The sequence below is a fragment of the Dipodomys spectabilis genome, unplaced genomic scaffold (assembly GCF_019054845.1).
Source record: "Dipodomys spectabilis isolate Male_0828 unplaced genomic scaffold, ASM1905484v1 ptg000015l, whole genome shotgun sequence".
In the NCBI taxonomy this organism is placed as follows: Eukaryota; Metazoa; Chordata; class Mammalia; order Rodentia; family Heteromyidae; genus Dipodomys; species Dipodomys spectabilis.
This window is the reverse complement of record NW_024870692.1, coordinates 9317778-9340424: the sequence shown is the minus strand read 5'-3', so window position 1 is coordinate 9340424 and position 22647 is coordinate 9317778. Positions and strand designations below refer to the sequence as shown.

Below are 22647 nucleotides of genomic sequence, written 5' to 3'. Positions count from 1 at the left end.
GCTTATCTTTTGGGTAAAGTCTCACATATTTTGCCTGCCCAATCTTGCTATTTATACCTCCCATATACCTGGATTGACAGGCACCTGCCACCAAATCCAGCTTTTTTTATTGAGATGAGGATCTCGCTAACTTTTATGCACAGGTTGCCTTTAAACCACAGTCCTCCCAACTTCTAACTCTTGATTAGCTTTGATTATGAGCTTGAGCCACCACACCTGGCCTTTATCTGATAACTTAAGAAAGAAAAAAAGCCAGGTCCTGTTGGCTCAATCCTGAAATATTAACTATTCAGGAGGCTGAGATCTGAGGATCAAGGTTCAGAACCAGCCAGAGTAGGAAAGTCTTGGAGATTCTTATCTCCAATTAACCACCAAAACATCAGAAATGGAACTGTGGCTTGAATGGCAGAGCACCAATTTAGAGAGGGAAAAAAAAAGGCCAAACAAAAATGTAATCCCTAAGTTCAAGCCTCAGTAGCAGCACAAAGGAAAAAGGGCATTGTACTTTTGAGTCATAATTGTTGTTATTCATTATTGAAGAGAATATGTAAAATACTCAGTATTATTGGTACAAATGACTTGTGAATTGGTACTACTTAAGATGGACAATGCAAAATCATATAACTGCGGAAGAAAGTATTCATTATGTCCCTTCTTGGTGCTGAGTTCTCTTCCGCTCCTGACTTGCTGTTTGCCATCTCTTCTTAACCAAACTTCTACTAAGATATATCCACACTGTCCCTACTTGCTTACCCTCCATTCAGACTTGGCTCACTGACTGTTGTCCCCATAACTTCTTAACAATTCTTCTTGCCAAGGTCAATAATAACTCCTAGATAATTCTTGTCCTGCTTTCTGGCCCTCCCTGCAGGTCTCATTTCTTGGTGCCCCCTTCCTATCCTTTCCTTGGGTTCTGGTATTCCTCAGGATTCCATCCTCAACTCTGCTTAAACTCCACAAGCACCCCCAAATTGAGAACACCTGATCCATAGTTTCAACAATCTTTCCAAATCCTTCTATCTAGTTATAGATCACTCTGGAGCTTTGTGGTGGAGGTGGTGGTAGCAGTGGTGATGGTGGTGGTAGTGGTAGTGGGGATGATGGTGGTGATAGTTAGGGCCTTATGTTTGTTCAGCTTGCTTGCTCAGCTGGCACTCTATGACTTGAGCCATGACTCAAGCCAAGCTTTATACTGGAGATGGAGTCTTGGGTATTTTTCTTTCTGGACTAGCTTTAAATACCAACCCTTTGGAGCTCAGCCTCCTAACTAGCTAGTGTTACAAGCATGAACCCAGTGCCCATCCTACTCCTGCTAGACATTCTCACATGGGTATTCACAAAAGCACCTTAGGCTCAGGATTCCATCTCTACCCTCCCAATAAAGTACATTGAATATCATCTGAAAACTAACAATTCTTTCAGATTGGTTTAACCTCTTCTCTTACCTCACTGCTTACTTCTGTGTACTCCCTGGACTATTTCAAAAGTGGCCTCCACACTGCACTTCTTTGCCCTTTTGTCTCTAGTCCATTCAATACACTGCTGACAGTGTGAGCTCTCTAAGCATGTACATATATGCACACACACATACACACACACACACACACACACACACACACACACACACACACACACACATGCACAAAAAAGCCTTCTGGAATATGGGATGCAGCCTGATCTCTTGTATGTGATATCTAGGACTTCCTGTGTTCTGCCTCTGTATTCAACTTCATGTGCTGTCTCTTCCTCAAAGCATAGAACATTTCCTCCAATAATCGCATCTTTGGATTCTCTTTCAGACCTGAGGTGGCTTCCTCCAACATGTCTGCCAGAAAAGCTTCCCATCTTCTCAAACACGTGTTCTTCTGAGAAACCTCTGTTTATTCCCTTAAGAACATTTGACACAACAACCAGAATCCCAATATTTATTATCACAAATTGTTTGATTTCCTATTTGTCTACCTTTGCCACTAATGTGCAAAATCTCTTTTCATCTCTGATTCACCAGGGTTAAGATAACATCTGACTTTTGAATTTATTTCCTGTCAGGTCCAGTGGCTCACACTTGTAATCCCAGTTGCTTGGGAGGCAGAGCTAGAAGAATTATGGTTCTGGGTCAGCCTGTGCAAAAAGTTAGAGAGAACCTATCCAAAGATAATAATAAACTAGGTTTGGTGCCTCACACCTGTAATCCTAACCATAGAGGCATAGATATAAAGATCGCCATCTGAGGCCAGCCCAGGCAAAGATATGAGACCCTATTGAAAAGCAACCAAAAGCAAAACAGGCTGCAGGAATGGCTCAATTGGTAAAACCTCTCCAAACAACAGTAAGTCCCTGAGTTCAAAACCAGAGTTTAAAAAGTTGTAGGAATAGAAGGAGAGGGAGAGGATGGAATCTAGCTTTTTACTCAGTGGTCATATACAATTAAAATGGAGATGGAATATTACTTGTGTATTTTCAAGTCCTTTGGCTGCAATTATGGCAGTAATTTTACTGTTTTATAAACAAGGCTTGACTTCCAAAGTAGATAGAAAATCTCTATGATTTTTATGCATTACCTGATGAACCCAACTACAGTGAAGAATTATGTTGAAACCTTATTAAATGCTACTGGTCAGTGATGCTTAAACTAAAAGTCTGAGTAGGTCACTACAAATGCTCTTGTTTTCAGCTGGGCAGGAAGTCACAAGCTTACAAAAGAGCTGTCTGGATGGATTGTGGTATCCATGCAAGAGAATGGATTGGTCCAGCCTTTTGTCAGTGGTTTGTAAGAGAAGTAAGTTAAACCCTTTCACGATGTCCATTTCAGCTAGTCAGTACTGTGTTTTCACTCTGCTTAAGGAACAAAGTAGGAATCTAAACCCAGAAATTCATGATTGAATGATAACAAAATCTTGATTTTGTGGGCTACTTTCTTAATTCAGAAGAACTCCAAAAAGCCTTGCTCAGTTTCTCTTCACTTCTGTCCTCAGTAGGGAGGCTTTTGTTTATGTGTGCTCACTTGGTTAAAGAGAAAGAAGTTGGATTCTAGAGCCTTTCTGAATTTGTGACAAATTATAGACCAATCATAACAACAGATACATGACAAAAGTCTGAAAATATAATTAAAATAATTACCTATACTGTACACAGCTCAGAAAGTCTGATATCACTTGACTTCCCCCTGAAGATGATATCACATGTAGGCCATACCAATACAGAGGTGAACAAGAGGTTACATTGTGCCCCCTGTAATACCTTGCTGTGACTTAGAACCAGATGATCTTGAGTATCAGTGCATATATCATTCTCTACTTCAGCTTTCTTTTGTAATCATTATAGCAGTGATCCATTTTCAGATGTTTTGTTTGAATCCTGAGCCTTCAGAGCTGATATGGTAAGTTCCCTTTATAGACCAACTCCAATAGAGTTCCCCCTTTAGACCAAAAATGGGACCCTACCTCCACATCTGATACTTATCTGCACATTGCCAAGAATGGAATGACTTTTATTTGGTTATAGTTTAATTTGAGTTGTTTTGAAAATGTAAAAATTCTTAAAAGAAAACCAACTCCTTGTTTTGAAAGAGTCTAAGGAAATGAGGATCTTAGAAGGCAGCCTGCACATTTCTGTAGTCTGTACTTACAAGAAGCCATTAATGACCCACAGTATATCTGAATACATTTCAGCTATATTTCACTGTATTCTGTGGGGAGATGATGTGCCCTAGGTGGGTGTGTGACTTTGAAGACTCTCCTGGGTGTTAGAAAATATTCTTTACAAGAGTAAAACATGTATTGTTTGACAATTCTCTCTGCCACTATCAAACTCCCAAAAGTATCCTTAATTTCATAGGTGTTTTATAACAAAATGGTCTAAAACATATTTCTATCCCTGCTCAGATGATTGAATGATTCAAATTCTCTTAATGTTTCATCCTGCTTTAAAAAAATACAAAAGTTTATAAGAAACTGTTCACTCTATTAATTTGTATCAAATACTCAATTTTACCTAACAACATAATATCTGCTGTTTTATGTTTGGATGAAAAGAAGAAAATGGTTAAATTCAGAAGAGCTTTGTCTGTACAATACAGTTCTGTGTATTATGGGAGGATTTTAGAATGTAACTCCAAATAATTCCAGCTCAGGTTCATCCATAAAATATGTAACATCTCTCTTTTTGTTTTCAAAATCTGAACTTGCCTTGTTGGTATACTCACCATTAGTGCTATTCCTATATCAACTCGAAGGCCAGAAACTCTATCTTGTTCACTGACAAATCACCAGCATGAGGACTTCTCTAAAGTACTGAAGAGATGTTCTGATTCATGTTAATGAATGGGTAGGACATGCATCCAATGGTAATGATGTGGAAAGACTTGGGTAGTGACCTTTCATAGAATGTGAATGGGACCACCTGGATGTGTACAGAGCATAAGCTTCTAGCCATATGTAGCATCCCTGTAACCTGAGCTGAATTTCACATAAAGAGAAGGACAAACATAAACCACAGGACAAGGAAGAAGCAAGTATGATGACTGCCACCCAAAGACAGTTGCTTTTAGAGCAAGAACAAGAAGCCCCAGTCAGGATGGAGATGTGTCTCAGCGATGGTAGTGCTTGCCTGATAAGCTTGTAGGACCTGGGTTTGGTCCCTCGTACCACGATGGATAAAAGAAAGAAACAAGAAACACAACCGAAACTTCGCATGTGCTGGTGAATCAAAGCATGTCTGTCTCTGCTACTCTCTCTGTACCTCTTTTGCTCTCTCTGGTTATAATCAATTACATTTTCCAATGTGAGTCAGGACCACAATCAGAAATAGGAAAGGGAGGCCTAGAAGTCACTCCCTGAAATGTCTTTGCAGGAGCAATAGGACTTCCAAGATGTGATAGCCAGGTGGTAATAATGACTACACCCACCTAATATTTATACATTGCATGCCTGTAAGACACACATACCCACATACACACACAAAACACAAGGTTTTATCTGGTTTCAAAGCTCCCATTCCCCCTCATGTTGGTATTGGAAGCAGAGAAAATTGGGATGATGGGGATTTAAATAAGTTTAAAACAGGCAGGTATCCGTACATCACCTGGTTGGCACTGACTTGGTCCTTTTGTTAACTCCTCTGTCTTCCAGGGGTGGCTGCTCCAAGAGGGCTCTTGCCACCAGTGCCCTTTCCACAGGTTGTTCCCCATTCTATAACTAGCTCCACACTCTTATCTGATTTCCATGTCCTCTCTGGAAATATGTGCCTACCGAGAGTCCAAGAGACTCCAGATGCTGTGCCTAGACCTATCTTGGTTGACATTTGCCCTAAGTTCCTGCTGCATTTGCCTTCTGGATGGATCCTGAATCATGTGAGAGATGATGGTCTTCCAGAGATACATGAGCAGAACAGATCTCCTTTGCTGGAAAGTTTTTCTTATTTTTATTTTTGTGTACCAGTACTGAGGCTTTAACATGGGGCCTCACCTTTTCATCCACAGCTGGTGCTCTCCCACTAAGACACACCTCCACTTCAGCTTTTTGGTGGCTAATTCAAGATGCAAGTCTCAGAGACTTTTCTGCCCAGACTGGCTTCAAACCATGATTTAGATCTCAGCATCCCAAGTAGGTAGGATAAGAGATATGAGCCACTAGTGGCTTCTGTTTTCTTTTTTAAATCCCTGTGTGGTGTGTGTGTGTGTGTGTGTGTGTGTGTGTGTGTGTGTGTGTGTGTGTGTGTGTGTGTGTGTGTGTGTGTGTCTTTTTCTCTTTCCTTTTCTCGTGTTTTCAAAAAATTCAACAGTTTAAAACAACAAACACTGATCATCACTTCTGTGGGTCATCAGTCCAGATGCAGCTTAGCTGAATATCTCTGGCTTGAGGTCTCTCACATGGCATATTTATGAAATGTTATAACTTGAGGCAGAATTGGAGCTTCCCAGCTCCTTCATGCAGCTGTTGGAGGACCTCACTGGCTGTGGGCCAGTGCCACAGAGTCATATCCTTAGGATAGCATACAACATAACCCCTGAGGGCCCCCCTTAGGCATGTGAGGGAGAGAATAAGAAAGATCAGTCCTAAGACAGAAATCTTCATAACAAAGCTCTAGAGAAAAAGATAGCACAGAGTGTGGATGTGATGAAAGGGAAATCGCTAGGTCCATCTTTGAAGCTGCCTACCACATGTTCAGGTGCCTACTACAACCACCTCGGTGATGTTTTGCATCCTTACTTAAATGTGAACTGGAAGACCTTTTATCAACCCTTCTAGGATCCCAATAGAACAGCAGGTGGCATAGTGCTTCCACACCCACCCACCTCCCACCCCCACCCCCACATACACACCCTGACCCAGTATGCCAGCTCCACCTCTTTCTAGCTGTGTAATCTTTAGGACAAGTCACTTAACTTCATGAACCTCAGCAAAATGAGCTAAGAACACTATGTGACACACTGACTTTTTGAGAGGATTGAGTGCTACCATGTAAGTAAAAGAGTTATCAGAGTATTTGGCATATAAAACATGCACTTAATAAAATCAATGTTAGTACTAACATCAAAAACTTAGTATTTTTAAATAATCTACACACACACACACACACACACACAAATTAAAACCAACAAAGAGCCTGTGCCTATAATACTAACTGCTCAGGTGGCTGAGCTCTAGAGGATAACAATGTGAGGCTAGCCTAGGCAGAAAGTCTATGAGACTCCCATCTCCAAAATAACCAGCAAAAAGCAGGGCTGGTGGCATGACTTAAGTGGTAGAACAATTGCAAAGCCCTAAATTTGGACCTTGGTACTGGTCCAAAAAGAAAGAAGAGAAGAAAAGGAAAGGGAAGAGGGGATACAGGAGAAGAAGGAAGTGGAGAGGAGGATCAAAAAGAATTTAAAATACTTAACACAGGCTGGGAAGATGGCTCAGTGGTAGAATGCTTGCCTTGCATGCATGAAACCCTAGGTTTGATTCCTCAGTACCACATAAGCAGAAAAAGCCGAAAGTGGCACTGTGGCTAAAGTGGTAGAGTGCTAGCCTTGAGCTGAAGCTGAAGGACAGCATCCAGGCCCAGAGTTCAGGCCCCATGACCAGAAAAAACAAAAAACAGAAAAAAAAAAACCACAATACTTAACACAAGCATTATCTAATAGACATGTATAGATCATTCCACATTCTTTTTAACTGCCTAGTGAACATGTACTAGACAAAAACTTCAACAAATGTAAAATAATTGAAATCATACCGTGTATTCTATAACTCTATTGAAATCCAACTATATATTTATGTACATATGTATATATAACGTATAGCATATGTTATCTGGAATGGCTAAAGTGAAAGCAGTGCTGAAAGAGAAATTCATAGCCCTAAATGTATGTTGAATCTGAAGAAAAGTCTTTATACAACAATCTAAGTTGTTCCTCTCTCAAAAAGAATATGAAGAGTATAGAAAATAAAGCCAAAGCAAGGAAAATGAAGGAATGTAAAGTATAATGGAATTGAACATTTAAAAATCATTTGAAAAAACAAATGTAACAAAAAGCTAGTTCTATTAAAAGATAAAAGAAAAATTGGCCAAATTCTGCCATGGAAGACAAAAAAAAAAGACAGAAGATGCAAAAATACCAAAATTAGGAATGAAGACGAGACTATTACCACAGACCCGGCAGACTGCAAAGGAAATATTATGAATAACTCCACAAGTATTGACTTGACAACTTAGAAAAATGGGCCAATTATTTGAAAAACAAAAACAACATCACCTCTATTATGATAAAAAAATCCAAATAATGATTAAGAAGATTAACTTCATCATTTTTAAATTCCCAAAGGGCGATATCTCAAGGCTCACAAGATTTGACTGGAAATTCTGCCAAATGTTTAAGGAGGAGTTTAACATCAATTCATCTTATGAACTCAGATAACAAAACCATACAGTACAATAAATAGGAAAACTGCAAACCAACATCCTTCATGAAAATGAAAACATCTTTAGAGTATTAGCACATAAGGGCTGGGAAGGTGGCTCGGTGGTAGAGCGCTTGCCTTGCATGCATGAGGCCCTGGGTTCGATTCCTCAGCACCACATAAGCAAAAAGAAAAAAGCTGAAAGTGGTGCTGTGGCTCAAGTGGTAGAGCGCTAGCCTTGAGCTGAAGAGCTGAGGGGCAGAGCCCAGGCCCAGAGTTCAGGCCCATGACCAGACCCCCCAAAAAAAGAATATTAACACATAAAATTTAACAATGTAGCAAAGGAAAAATATGCACCATGGCCAATTTCAGGATGCAAGCCTGATTCAATACTTGAAAGATAATGCAAATTTGCCATAGTAACATGAATCTGTGGGTCACTCATCCATTGTAGGGACAAATGTAAATGGTAGATCTGCTGTTAAAGAGAATTGGCTATCTCTTAAAATTAGACATTCATGATTGTAAATGGGGATTTTGGGGAGGGACCAGCCAGTGGGAAGAGGAGGAAAGTAGATGATGACAGGGTAAATATTAAAGAAGCATAGTATACATGTACATGAAAATAAGATAATGAAGTGCTTAAAACTCTTTAATAGGAGAGGAAGGGAGTTAAGAAAAAGTAACACAGAGAATTTGATCAAAGTATATTATATGTCTATAAATAGCACAATAAAACTCCTTTATCCAATTAATTTATGCTGATTTTTCTAAAGGAGGAAAAAAATTGGATGCACACTACCATATGACCTAGTAATTACACTTTGGCATTTATCCCAGAAAAGTTAAAACTTAGGTTCACTCTAAAATCTGTACACAAATGTTTTTAGCAGCCTTATTTGTAATAGCCTAAAGCTGGAAACAATCCATTTGTCTATCAACAGACAAAATAAAAACTATAGTAGGTCCATTGCATGAGCAAATACTCCACAATAAAAAGAAGCCAAGGCTAGATTCATACAACAATCTGCATGAATGATGAGAGAATTAAACAGAATGAAAAGGCCATCCCCAGACAGGCACATACTGTATTATTTCATATCTGCATTGTTCTTTTTTATGTTTTTTTAAATTATCTTTAAGTAGTGGTACAAAAGAGTGCCATTCAACAGTTTAGGAATACATCTTGATCCGAGTCAACTCTTCCATAGTTCTCCCCATCTCTCCCAACCTCTTCTGTTCCCTCTATTTTCTTAATTTTTGCATTGAATTTATAACCACATTCTCCCCACCCATCTCTCATCACTCATCTGCGTGTCCCCCTAGCCCCTTGAGCTGACCCCATCTCTTTCTCATACTCTTTTCCTGGTGTTTATTTTGTTGGACTATGAGTTAGTTCTTCATTTGAGTTCTCCCCTGAATTGCTCATTAATATATATATATATATATATAATTGTTATTATAAAGGTGGTGAACAGAGGGGTTACATTACATAAATCAGGTAATGAGTATAATTTCTTTTGAACAGTGTCACCCTTCCCTCACTCTTTCCCTGTTTTTCCCTTCTATCCTCACCCACAGGTTGTATAGTTCATTTTCAACATAGGGTCTAGTACCATTACTGCCTTTGTGTTCATCCTTTGTCCCACCCCTTCTGTGCTCTCGGACCCCCTCCAAAGACAGATAAGCTTACAAACAAGACAAAAGTTTAAGAACACAAAAGCAGCAACAAAGGGAAAAGAAAACCTTTTGTTTCTATTTCTTGGAGTTCATTTCTTGAAATGACAGAACCATAGAAATGGAAGGCAGATTAATGGTTGTCCCAGCTAAGGAAGGGAAGAGGGTGTGTCTCTTACAGAGTAACAGGAGAGAGTATTGTGGTGATGGACATGTCCATATCTTCACTGTGTCCATGCCAAAGTCTGACTGTCACACTACACATAGCTTTGCTAGCTATTGCCAGGAGGTAGGGAAAACAAGTAAAGAGAACACAGTCTTGCACTGTACTAATTCTTACAGTCTTTGATCTACTTTCATGTCAAAAGAAAAAGGGCATTATAAAATAACAGCCATCAAAAATTTCCATTCTCCTTGGACCCAGGTGCTATCTCCTTCCTAGAAGAGGAGCCATGAGCTCTTCCTCACTGAACAACCCTTACCAACATACTGACAATCTCTGCCATGGAAACAGAAGTAGTCAGACAGACATGGATGGCCCTGGCTCCATCTGTCCATCTCTTCTGTGGCCAGCTTGACTATCCTGCCCCAAGCCCTGAGAGATTCTTCCACTCTGCCTCTGCTCCACTTCAGCAGATGGATCCGTGGATGTTTATTTTAGAAACACAAAACTCAGAGAGAAATGATACTCAGGCAAACTACCAGGTTGAAATGACGGGTGATGTGGGCTTAGTAACTCAGTTAATTTTTTTAATGCTGAAGTGAATTCATTATCTTGGCAAATAGTTGTTACTTGGTAGGCTTTTTCAAATGCATAAAGCAAATGGGCTTTCGTGTTTTAAACTGATGATCATTTAATTGTTTTAGACTCATCACTTTTCTGATTTGTTTTCTTTGGTTGGGGGTTTTTGGTTTTGTTTTGTTTTGTTTTTATGGTTCATTAGATATGAATTATTGAATAGTAATTGTAAATTTTTATTGTGAAAATAATGTACAGAGGGATTACAATTACATGAGCAAGGTAATGAGTACATTTTTTATCAAGCATTGTTGCCTCTTCCTTTGTTTCCCCTTCCCATCCTTTCCCATACCTCCCTGTGGGCCAAAATTGTTAGGTTTGTTTTTCCACATAACATCTTGTACATCTTGTCCACCTGTATCCCTATTTAAATTATTTGTTTTTTCCCTTCCCCTCCACAAATTATACCAACATCAAACACAGTGAAAACAGAGGTTATGCCATGGGGGAGGGACATACAAAACAACATAGAAATCATCTTATAAATATGTTAGAAACAATAGCAAGAAAGAAAAACCATTTGAGTCCTTATCTTGGGATTCATTTTCACCTAACATCAATTTATCTGACTGTTTCTGCTTGTCTCAGATATATACTAGTTATTGTAAATAAGGGAAACCATGGGACCTATGTTTCTTTGAGCTTGGCTTACTTCACTTAATATAATTTTTTCCAAGTCTTTCCATTTCCTAACAGATGGGCAATGTCATTCTTTCTGATGGAGGCATAGAATTCCATTGTGTATATATACCATATTTTCTTAATCCATTCATCTACTGAGGGGCATCTGGGTTGGTTCCATATCTTAGCTATGGTAAATAAGGCTGCAATAAACATAGTTGTGCTGGTAGCTTTAGTGTGGTCTTGTTTGTGATTATTTGGGTAAATGTCCAAAAGTGGGATTGCTGGGTCACAGGGGAGCTCTATGTGGAGTCTTTTGAGGAACCTCCATACTGCTTTCCAAAGTGGTTGAACAAGTTTACACTCCCACCAACAATGCAGTAGGGTTCCCTTCTGTCCATCCCCTCCAGCATCTGTTGTTATTAGAGTTCTTGATTATAGCCATTCTAACTGGGGTGAAGTGGTTTTGATTTGCATTTCTTTTATGGCTAGAGCGGTTGAGCTTTTCTTCATGTGTCTATTGGCCATTCTTATTTCCTCTTCAGAGAAGTTTCTCCATAAGTCTTTAGTCCACTTATTTATTGGGCAGTTGTTTCTTTGAGGATTTGTTGTTGGGGGATTTAATTGTTTGAGTTCCAGGTATATTTTAGACATGAGACCCTTGTCCGTTGTATGGCTAGTTTTGTTTTGGTTATTGTTTTAGATAGGGTCTTGCATTTTTGCGTGGATCCAGCCTGAGGGCATAGTCCATACAGCTCTCCACATAGCTAGGACCAGGCATACACCTTCCCACCCAGTGTATAGACTAAGATTAGGTCTTGTTGACCTTTTGACTGGGCTGACATCAAAGCACAATCACGCTTCTCACTGAATAGCTGGAACCTCAGAAGTAAGCCACCATACCCAGCTTTCTTTCCTTTTTAATGGTTCTGAGGACTGAACCCAGGGTACTCTTCTACTGACCTCTTTCCCCAGCTAGCCAGATTTCAGTATATTCCTCCTCTCGTTTTTTTTTCTTTCTTTAAGTTTTTGATTTTTTTTGTTTTTTTGTTTTTGTTTGTTTGTTTGTTTTGTTTGGTTTTGGTGGTATTGGAGGTTTAGGGCCTCATACTTGCTAGGCAGATGCTCTGCCACTTGGTCATATCCCCAGTCCTTTTTGCTCTTCAATTTCTTTTTTTGGGGGGTGGGGGGGAGCATGAGGCTTGAACTTTAAATCTCAGCCTTCTGAGAGGATTACAGGTGTGAGCCACTGGTGCCCAGCTTTTCTCAATTACTCTTTAAACAATGTATTGCATTTATACTCAGACCTGGTTGACAATCTTTCTAATTTTGCTTCCCACTTAGCTAGGATGACAGATATGGCCTCCACACCCAGCTACTGGTAGAGAAGGGGAGTCTCACCAGTTTTTTGCGCAGGGTTGGCTTCAAATCATGAGCCTCCCAGCCCAGACCAACCCCTGGCCCCACCAAAAAAAAATATATAGCTGTAGTTATAGGTATATGCCACTGCACCCAACCCCTTGGTTTGGATTTCTAAAACAGAATCTCACTATGTAGCCCAATTTGGCCTCAGAGTTGCAATCTTCCTACCTCTAGCTGAGTCCATGCCCGGCTCTTTGCTTTCTTTCCTAACATTTACATGTCACAATTGCTTTTATAATGCAAGCAAAATAAAGGAAGCAAGTGGGAGCTATGCTTGAATGGCAAGATCTTTCTCTTGTTGAGTGCTTGCTTCCAGCAGGCTGGCAGAGCCATTACTAATATTATATTTATGGTACCTTGGGGCTGGGTGTTTAGGGAAAGAAAGCTACACAGATACAATGGGTCTAATACTGGAATATGTACTGCAGATGCTCCCTTTGCCACTTATAGAAAAGCCACCTTTTGATAATAAAGTTCTCTTAAATTTGTCATGGGAAAGAAAGATAATGCAGATAATAAATTAATTGAAAAAAATTAGATTTGCTAAATAGAAAAGAGATAAATATGCAGAGACAGAGGTTATCTTACTGAAGAAAAAAGAGCTGATATTATTTATAAGAGAATAAGAGGCATAAGCCTGACAATGACAGAAGGCAGGAAGTAAAGAAAATAGCAAGCAAATCCATGTAAAGAAGGACATTCTCAAAACTTAAAACAATGGGCTGAAAATTGAATTTAAAATAAAATAGCAGCTTAAAAATAGAGTAAGGAAAAAACGGTTTGGCAGTTTCTCTCAAAGTGATGTATATTCCCAAGAGAATTAAACACAAATTCACACAGAACTTGTATATGAATATTCATAGCAGCATTAGTCATAATGGCCAAAAGATGCCTTCCACTGATGAACAAATGTTCTTTTTGTCAGTTTCTTTGGTGAAATAGTTTTTTCCCTCTTTGGTTCTTTTGTTTTTTGAGGCAGTTATGTTACATAGCCCAAGACCATCTATGTAGCTCAAGCTGGCTCAATCTCGAGAATCTTCTGCCTCAGCCTCCTAAGTGCTGGAATTACAGACAGGTACCACCATGCCTGCCACACAACAAATGTTTTTAAGAGTGATATATCATACAGTAGAATATAACTTAGTCATAAAAGTATTGAATCAATACAAGCTACAACATGATCAACCTTGAAAATATTCTGCTAAGTGAAATAAGGCAGAAATAAAAGGTCCTATAGTGTGTGATGTTTGTTTGTATGCAGCATGCAGAATAGGCAAATCCACAGAAGCAGGAAGTAGATTGTAGGTTGCCAAATTCTAAATTAGGTAAAATAGTCTTGCCTTAAAAGATAGCTACACAGGAGACTGGGCATATAGCTCAGAGGTAGAGTATTAATCTAGCATACACAGGCCCTGGGTTTGATCCCCATCATGGAAAAAAAGGATATCTATATGAATCAGTCTAGTTTATTCTTGTTGATCACTACATGTTTAGGATTCTATACTGTGTGGTCAATAGAAGTGCAAGTCATGGTCACTATACTAATATATACCCATATGTGCAGAAAACAACATAAAAATATGTGTCTTGGCTGGGCACTGGTGGCTCATACCTGTAGTTACTCAGGAGACTGATTTCTGAGGATCATGGTTCAAAGCCAACCCAGGCAGGAAGTCCATGAGACTCTTATCTACAATAAACTACACAGAAAAGGCTGGAAGTGGAGCTATGGCTCAAGTAGTAGAGCACTGGCCTTGAAGACAAAGAGGCTCAAAGACAGTACACAGGCCCCAAGTTCAAGCACAGGACGAGCAAAAATCCTAATTAATTAATTACTTAAAAAAATAAAATATGGGGGCTGGGAAGGTGGCTCAGTGGTAGAGTGCTTGCCTTGCATGCATGAGGCCCTGGGTTCCATTCCTCAGCACCACATAAGCAAAAAGAAAAAAGCCAGAAGTGGCACTGTGGCTCAAGTGGTAGAGCGCTAGCCTTGAGCTGAAGAGCTGAGGGACAGCGCCCAGGCCCAGAGTTCAGGCTCCATGACCAGTCCCCCCCCCCAAAATAAATTAAATAAAATATGTCTTTATAGAGGAGTAAATTTATTATACTAATTTTAGTACCTGGAAGAATTAAGGGATCAGAAATACAGAAGCTTCATAGAGATGAGTCTCAAGCTAGGCCTTAACAGAGGAGTAGAAATCTAATTAGGGATAAGAATGAGCCAAAACAGAGAAATGGCTGAGAGGGAACCTGGTATGATGTAGCTGTATAGCAATAAAACAACAGAACACAGCTTGGTTCTATGCAGTGATACTAGTTGAAAGATTATTGTAGTATACTTTAGAACCAAGTAGAGTTTGGTCAATAAAGTAAAATGAGGAAACAACGATAGTGAAAAGCACGTATCATCATTAGAGAGCTTCAGGTAAAAGGCCAGATGTATGGCTGAAGGAAGAAGAACTCACGGGGAGAGCCAACCACTGGAGTGGATAATGCAGGAATGTCTGCATGGAGTGGATGTGGAAATAGAATGTACACAGGAGTTCAAAGACAAGATTTGTTTATGTCATCTACCCAATGCTAAGTACTTCTTTTTATGTAAATTCAGCAGGCTGAGTCCTGGATGATACAAGGACTGTGCTGAAATGTACTCAACATTAACCCTTTTCTCAATTCATTCACAAATTTTTTGTCTGTTGTGGGGCTTGAACTAAGGGCCTGGGTGCTACCCTGAGCTTATTCACTCAAGGTTAGTACTCTACCACTCTGCAGGGGTAGTGGGGGAAGGCCAGTTTAATCATTTGTTGTTAATACAGATGGAATAGCATTTGTTTCATTTTTAAGAATCACTTTCAACCAAATGAAGGAATTTGGTCTTTATTCACTTAAGCATTTGAAATTGTTGGTCTCCAGGATTGAGCAATGCCAGGCTGATGTTCACTACCAAGGTCAGGCACTACATTCAAATTTTGCCTCAAATGATTCTATATTGACAGACCAAATTTAACCAGACTCTATCTGTATAATATTTCAACAGTAACTCAGGGAAGTGTTTATTTGGTCTCTAAAAGCAGAAGGTGTTTGCAAGCCAAGGAAGAAGGTATAAAGAGAGGAAGGTTGATAGCACTGACTACATTATATTTAATAGATTATTTAATGATGAAGTAAATGGCTCATAACATGTTGCTATATCACACACACACAACACACAACACATAACACACATACACACCAACACCCAAGTATGGATACTGTAATTCCAGCTTTGTAAAATCTACAACTAAAATGTAGATGCATGACAAATATGCCAAATCCTAAAATAGGAGATGATTCTGAGTGGTTATATTTTCTTCCTTTTCTTTTCTGAATTTTCAATAATAAACAGAATCAAAATAATTATATTTTAAAATAAATTTAACCTGGGCAAACTGAATATAGTTCGTTCTCAAACTAAACTCATTTGAGCATGAGTGACATCTTCCTACAGGTGTCTTAGAAATAGTGATTGAATTCTATTTTATTCTATGTTAGGAAAAAGGCAACTCAAGGGTGTATGAAGAGTTTAGTAAGAGAGAATCTAAAACTGAAAGGTCTTCCAGATGCTAAATTTTGAAGATCTTGTTAGAAAAAGGAGTAGCATAGAGAAGAGCTGAGCCACCATGTGTCTCTGCTGGCTACAAAGTGTGAATGCCCATTGGTTGTACTAGAAAACTTCTTTATTACCCCTCCCCACATATCTATACTCAACACCATATAATAGGTAATCATTGGGTCAAAAATTTACCATATGGTTCATGCTGTGTACACATATAATGCAGACGATCAAATACCCCAAAATAAGCATAGGACACTTTCAGGAAAAGGAGTTGTTTTGCAGGGAGCAGCTAATAGTAAGTAGTAATATTTAGAGTTTGTGGTAGGTTTTATATATTTATATATATATATATATGACAGAGATCTGAGACTTGGAGCTGTATTTGCAGTAATTCTAAATTGCAGAAATCTAAATACAAAGGCTCTTTCTCCCAAGATGCTACAGCTTTCCAAGAAGGACTACTGGATAGTTATATCTTTAGGTTTCATTATATCTTGCTGCTTACTGAAGGTAAACATATATAAGTGGATAATAAATACATAAAGAAATGTTTGACACCCTTAGCCATAAAGGAAATGCAAATCAAAGTGTCATTGAGATGCCACCTCACCCAGTCATAATAGCTATCCTCAAGAAAAAAAAAAGGAGGGTGCCTGGGGTTGAAGAAGAGAAGCCTTTATCCACAGTTGGTAGGAATGTAAATTAATGCAGCCATTTTTGAAATCATCAGTATGGGGGTTCATCAAAACACTAAAAATGGAAAGACCAGCTGTAATATTCATATATATATATATATATATATATATATATATATATATATATATATAAATCAAAGCCAGCGTACAGTAGATATACTCAGACACCCATGTTTACCCCAGCAGAGTATTGACAGTAGCCAAGGTATGGACTCAGCCTCAGTGCCCAATACGCAGTGAATGGATAAAAAAAAAATGTGGTACATATTCACAATAGGGTATTATTCAGCCATAAAGAATAAAATTATGTTTCAGGACAAGTGGATGAACTGAAGATCATCATGTTGAGTGAGATAAGCCAAGTTCAAAAAGACAACTATCAGAGTTGTACTCATATTCAGAATCTAAACCTAAAGTGAATAATTAATAATAAAAAAATAAGATACATTTTACAAAGGGCACTGGTGAGGTACCAGCAGGGAAAGGAAAAATGGAGAGGGACTGGAGTAAGACTAAAGTAAATTATATATAGATGAAACAAACATAATAAAACCCAGTAAATACTGTTATAAAGAGGAGGGCAATGGTATAACCCTTGTTTTCACTGTATTTGATTCTGGTGCCCTGTATCTCATATATACATTTTTATAATTTGGGGAGGAGAATGGAAATAACAAAATGCTTAAATATGGATACAAGTTAACCCATTGTAACAATAAGATGTACAAGACACTATGTTGAACACCAATTTTACAACTTTGGCAATGGTGGGGGGGGAGGGAAGAATGGTAGGGGAAAAACAAAGGAGGAGATAACAATGATCAATGGGAAATGTACTCATTACTATGTAACTGTAACCCTCTGTACAGTATTTTTACAATAAAAATATATAATGAAAAAAGAGGAGGGTAAGAGGTTAATGAACTATTAATGGAGAGGTGAATTTAATCCAAATACATCATTTTGTGTATGAAAATATCTCAGCGAAACCTCTTTCTACAATTAACTTACATGAACAAAACAATTTAAAGCAACAATTAAAAGTAGAAATTTTAGTCAGGCGTCAGTGACTCATGCCTATAATCTTAGCTACTTAGGGGGCTTAGGCCTAGAGGATCATGGTTTGAAGCCAGCCTGGACGTAAAAATCTTAGAGACTTCAAATTAACCAGCACAGAGTCAAGCAAACATAAGATCCTGAGTTCAACCATAGTGCAGGCAAAAAAAATCATTTAAAAATGTATAGACATACATATATGTACATAGACATATATACACACATATATGTGTGTATATATTGAAATATTATACATGTCTATATATGTACATATTATATGTGTATATACATATATGTCTATAAATATGTACATATGATACACACCCCTGGTACAGGCATGAAACCCAATCCAATCATTTGGATAAGAAATATTTCCTTAAAAATAACTCTGTTTAAGAAGACAATTTATAGCCGGGCGCTGGTGGCTCACACCTGTAATTCTAGCTACTCAGGAGGTTGAGATCTGAGGATCATGGTTCAAAGCCAGCCCAGGGAAGGAAACTCCGTGAGACTCTTATCTCCAATAAACCAATAGAAAACCGGAAGTGGTGCGGTGGTTCAAGCGGTAGAGTGCTCCCCTTGAACTGAAGAGTGCAGGGACAGCGCCCAAGCCCAGAGTTCAAGCCCCACAACTGACAAAAAGAAAAGAAGGCAACTTATACTGAATGGATAAAATGTGCCAAGAGCCACAGAATAAATAATGGAAAGGGTTAGTAAGCCCAGATCATATCTAACAAATCCAGCTGAATAAACAAATACCTCTCTGTTCTTAATCACAAAATGGATAATAGCTTATCATTTGGAAATGATTGTCATATTAGGAATGTTTCCTAGCATTCTGTGTAGTTACAATATTTTGATTGATTTCTGCTATCTCTTTAGTACATTAGACCCACATTCTCACATCCTCCCCTAGTTCCTCAACCTTCTCTTTAATCCTCCATAACCCCAATGTATCTCTTTCTTTCCTTTGATACAATATATATCATATTTACACTAGCAAGGTCTATATTTGTATTTGTTCAGTTTCAGTTTAACAAAATTGAAATCCACTGTGACTGTTGCCCTTCTATCTAATGATTGAGAATGCTCTGGCTACTGTTTAGACAGGCAATCCTCCTGTTAGATCCCAGAATTAAACTGAAAAAGTTGATCATTAAAGAAAAAAAAAACAGTCAATTCAGCATTAACCATAGAGAAACCATTTATGCTGTGCCTCTTACAATATTTGTCCAAAAATTAAAAACTGTCGTACTGTTAAGCTGTAAATTCAGTTGGAGGTGATAAAACAGGAAAAACAATATTTATTTATTATGTTGTTATTTAAATATTGTGAGAAAAGCCAGGTGCCAGTGGCTCATGCCTGTCATCCTAGCTACTCAGGAGGCTGAGATCTGAGGATCATAATTCAAAGCCAAATGTGGACAAGAAAGTCCATGAGATTTTATCACCAGTTAGCCAGAAAAAAGTCAGGAGTGGACCTTGGCTCAAGTGGTACAACACTAGCTTTGAGCACAAAAGTTCAGAGACAGCAACTCAGGCCTTGAGTTCAAGCTCCATTACTGGCACAATACATGCATATATACATACATGCATACATACATACATACATACATAACACGAGGAATGCTGAGAAATAAAATTTTCTTATAAAAGATAATTTGGATTGTGCTTTGCCTGTTCGCTATATAACTTACAATATAAACTAAGCATCTTTTTTTAAACAATTGCCCTGGAAAATTCTCATAACTCTTAATTTACTTATATCACCTTCCAACTTTTTTGCTTTGTGCTTTTAGTGTTGTAAAATATCCCTGAGCAGTCCTTTAATGCAAGGTGTCACAGCTTCACCTCTTCAGGGACATCTTCTTTTCCTCTCCGCATTTCTGTCATCTAGGCTGCTATGTTTGTCTGCTTACATCTCTAGAGATCTGTGCTGGCTCTGTCAACATTTTCAGCTATTTATCCTAAACTCTGCTTAGATTTTGGGTCACATTTTACCTCCAGCATCATCACTTTTGATTTCTTTGCTATATTTCCACCTGAATTGTACAATTTCCTCTTTCCACCCTCTAGTTTTGTGAAGTACAATTCAGGTTTATCACTGTTAAAGAAAAAACCACATAGCTACACATTTTGCTGTCTGTGTGGCAACTGAATGAGTTGTACAATGACTAATCACATACTGGAGAAGAAAGAGTTACTGAAATTTTTGTCTGCTGTATCCCTACAATAAAAGGACATCTGTATGTTCAAAACATTCTTCTGTAGTCAATCTTAAAAATGCCTTATAGAGGGGCTGGGAAGGTGGCTCAGTGGTAGAGCGCTTGCCTTGCATGCTCAAGGCCCTGGGTTCGATTCCTCAGCACCACATAAGCAAAAAGAAAAAAGCCAAAAGTGGTGCTGTGGCTCACGTGGTAGAGCGCTAGCCTTGAGCTGAAGAGTTGAGGGACAGTGCCCAGGCCCAGAGTTCAGGCCCCATGACTGGACCCTCCCCCCAAAAAATGCCTTACAGATAGCTACACAAGAGGCTAAAATTTGAGGATTATATTTCAAAGTCAGCCTAGGCAGACAAATCTCAGAGACTCTTTCCCCAATTAACCAGCAAAAGCAAGCTGGAAGTGAAAGGTATGACTTAAGTGGTAAAGCATCAGTCTTGAGTGACAAAGCCAAACAAGATCACCAAGTTCAAGCCTCAGGCTAAAAACTCTGTCTGTCTCTGTCTCTCTGTCTCTCTCTCTGAATAAAGAAACTAGAATTTATAAGTCAACATATGATTTCAGTTTTTCATTCTTCATTCACAGACCCTATTGTTCATGTAGCTTTCAACTATTATTTAACTATCCATTTTCATATTTAACAATATCATATAATGTGATATAAACTGTTTTTATAGATTAATTTCTCCTCCCCTGTCTTCTATTTCCTAAAAAGCCTTGCTTGCTCTAATTAATTCTTCCAGTCTTGAATTTTAAACATACCCTTTTGTTAAGATTCACCCACTTTGATGATGGAACATATTTTACCTTAAATAATTTTAGTTCTGTAGAGTCCAGAGGAGGATTTTTTTTCTGATGGATGGTGTAATTTTGCTTCTAATGGTGATTGAACTAAGCTGTGATATGCTTGGTTGTCCTAGGGTGCCCTTCATTGTATGTCTGGTTAATATTTTTAAATCCAATGCAGTGAATCCAGTGGAAAAACAAGTTTTTTATTCTAAATTTATCTTTTAAAAACCAGTAACACCAATCTTCACAAAGATCAGCTGCTCTTATAGTGGTGAACAGGAACTCTTTCACATAGCCTTGTTGGCCACACAGGGACTTTAGTAATGGAAAATTTATCTGCAATTTATCCAAGGTTTATCTGGTGGATTCTGATTTATGAATGTATGTATTTATAGTCTTGGTCATTTTCGATACCAAATAGTCATTCTCTGTCTTCCTTCAGCAATGCCTTAATCTACTACCAAATATATTTCTATTTGCCTCACAGAAGATAATATCTCAAACACTTTCTTTGATATCTTTTTTAAAAAATTTTATTGTGAAAATACTGTACAGAGGGGTTACAATTGGATGGGCAAGATAATGAGTACATTTCTTATCAAGCATTGTAGCCTCCTCCTTTGTTTCCCCTTCCCATCCCTTCCCAGCCTCCCCCCACCCACCCAACCCTCCCTCCCATGCCAAGGTTGTAAAGTTCGTTTTCGACATGACAACTTGTACTTCTCATTGTTGCAACGGGTCCACCTGTATCCTTATTTAAACAACTTGATATCTTTTGATTTAAAATTAAAATCGGTTTTAGGGAAGCACTCTTATTATAGTAGAGTGAATGCAGTTCCAAGGGATTGCCACAGTGAGGCGTGTGGTGCATTGTTTTATGCTTGGCTTCCGGCCTTGACTACTTGGCCTCATAGGCAACAAGAGTAGTCAAGAAATTACACTTACAAAGCCCAGCTGCAACTTGATTAATAGTCATCTCTTTTTCTACATGTACATGTGGTATGCATTAATTGCTAAAAAGAATTCTATACATTAAAAGCAAAGAATGCCCCCCATTCTTTATGGTGATCATATACCTAAAAAGGAAATTAGACACATGATCAAAGCATATTCAGAAATCTACACCATTAACAAAATGATTTGTGTCCTATTATTTAAAATATTCAATTAAGATAGTCTCTCAATAATCTTGTTCAGCATGTAACAATCATTACTTTGTGATCATTCTTGCTTTGTCTAACCAGATGGAGAATAGCGGCAATTCTTAGAGAGTTATAAAAATCACAGATATAGCAAATGAGTTACAATGACTCCCTGCTTGTTTATCAAGGAAAAATACATTCTGGAAAATACTGAAAATTAAATCCATTTTAAGTAGAACATTGGGGAACAGCTTCCTTGATTATATATTATCTAAAAATGAAGATCCTTAAAAATTAATATGAAATAGTCTCAAAACATATGTAAAATGAAAATTGGCAGGCTACAATAACAGTCACAAACTCAAAACTTAAAATAACAACATTAGGGGTTATTTGTGTAACTCTCAGTGCTTAAGACAGCAGACAATTTTCAGTAAAAATGTGATGAAATGAAAAAAATGATGATTCAAACTATATAATAAACATTATAATAAGTATAAATGTAATCACCTTCAATAATGATTAAAGACTGCACATTCTTTTCAAACATAACTGGAACACTCACAGAAATTGCACTGATACGAGGCCACACAGAAAGGTTCAACAATAACAAAGAACCTATATTAAATAGTCCATATTCACTAACTGGAATGAATTGTTAAAAACATTTGTTTAACAAAAAAATTATGCTCTTAAATCTTACAGACTGAGGAATAAAATAACTTATAAATAAGTCATGGTTTCAC

The 22647-nt window shown here is 38.1% G+C and overlaps 1 protein-coding gene across 1 annotated transcript in view; it reads left to right on the top strand.

Moving 5' to 3' along the window:
* The window catches only part of Cpa6 (carboxypeptidase A6), a 272271-nt gene that overhangs the window by 185511 nt on the left and 64113 nt on the right, over window positions 1–22647 (top strand). Inside the window, exon 6 of the mRNA XM_042666133.1 lies at window positions 2675–2779. Within this exon, the coding sequence (XP_042522067.1) occupies window positions 2675–2779 (105 nt within the window). The remainder of the gene's footprint in view (window positions 1–2674; window positions 2780–22647) is intronic.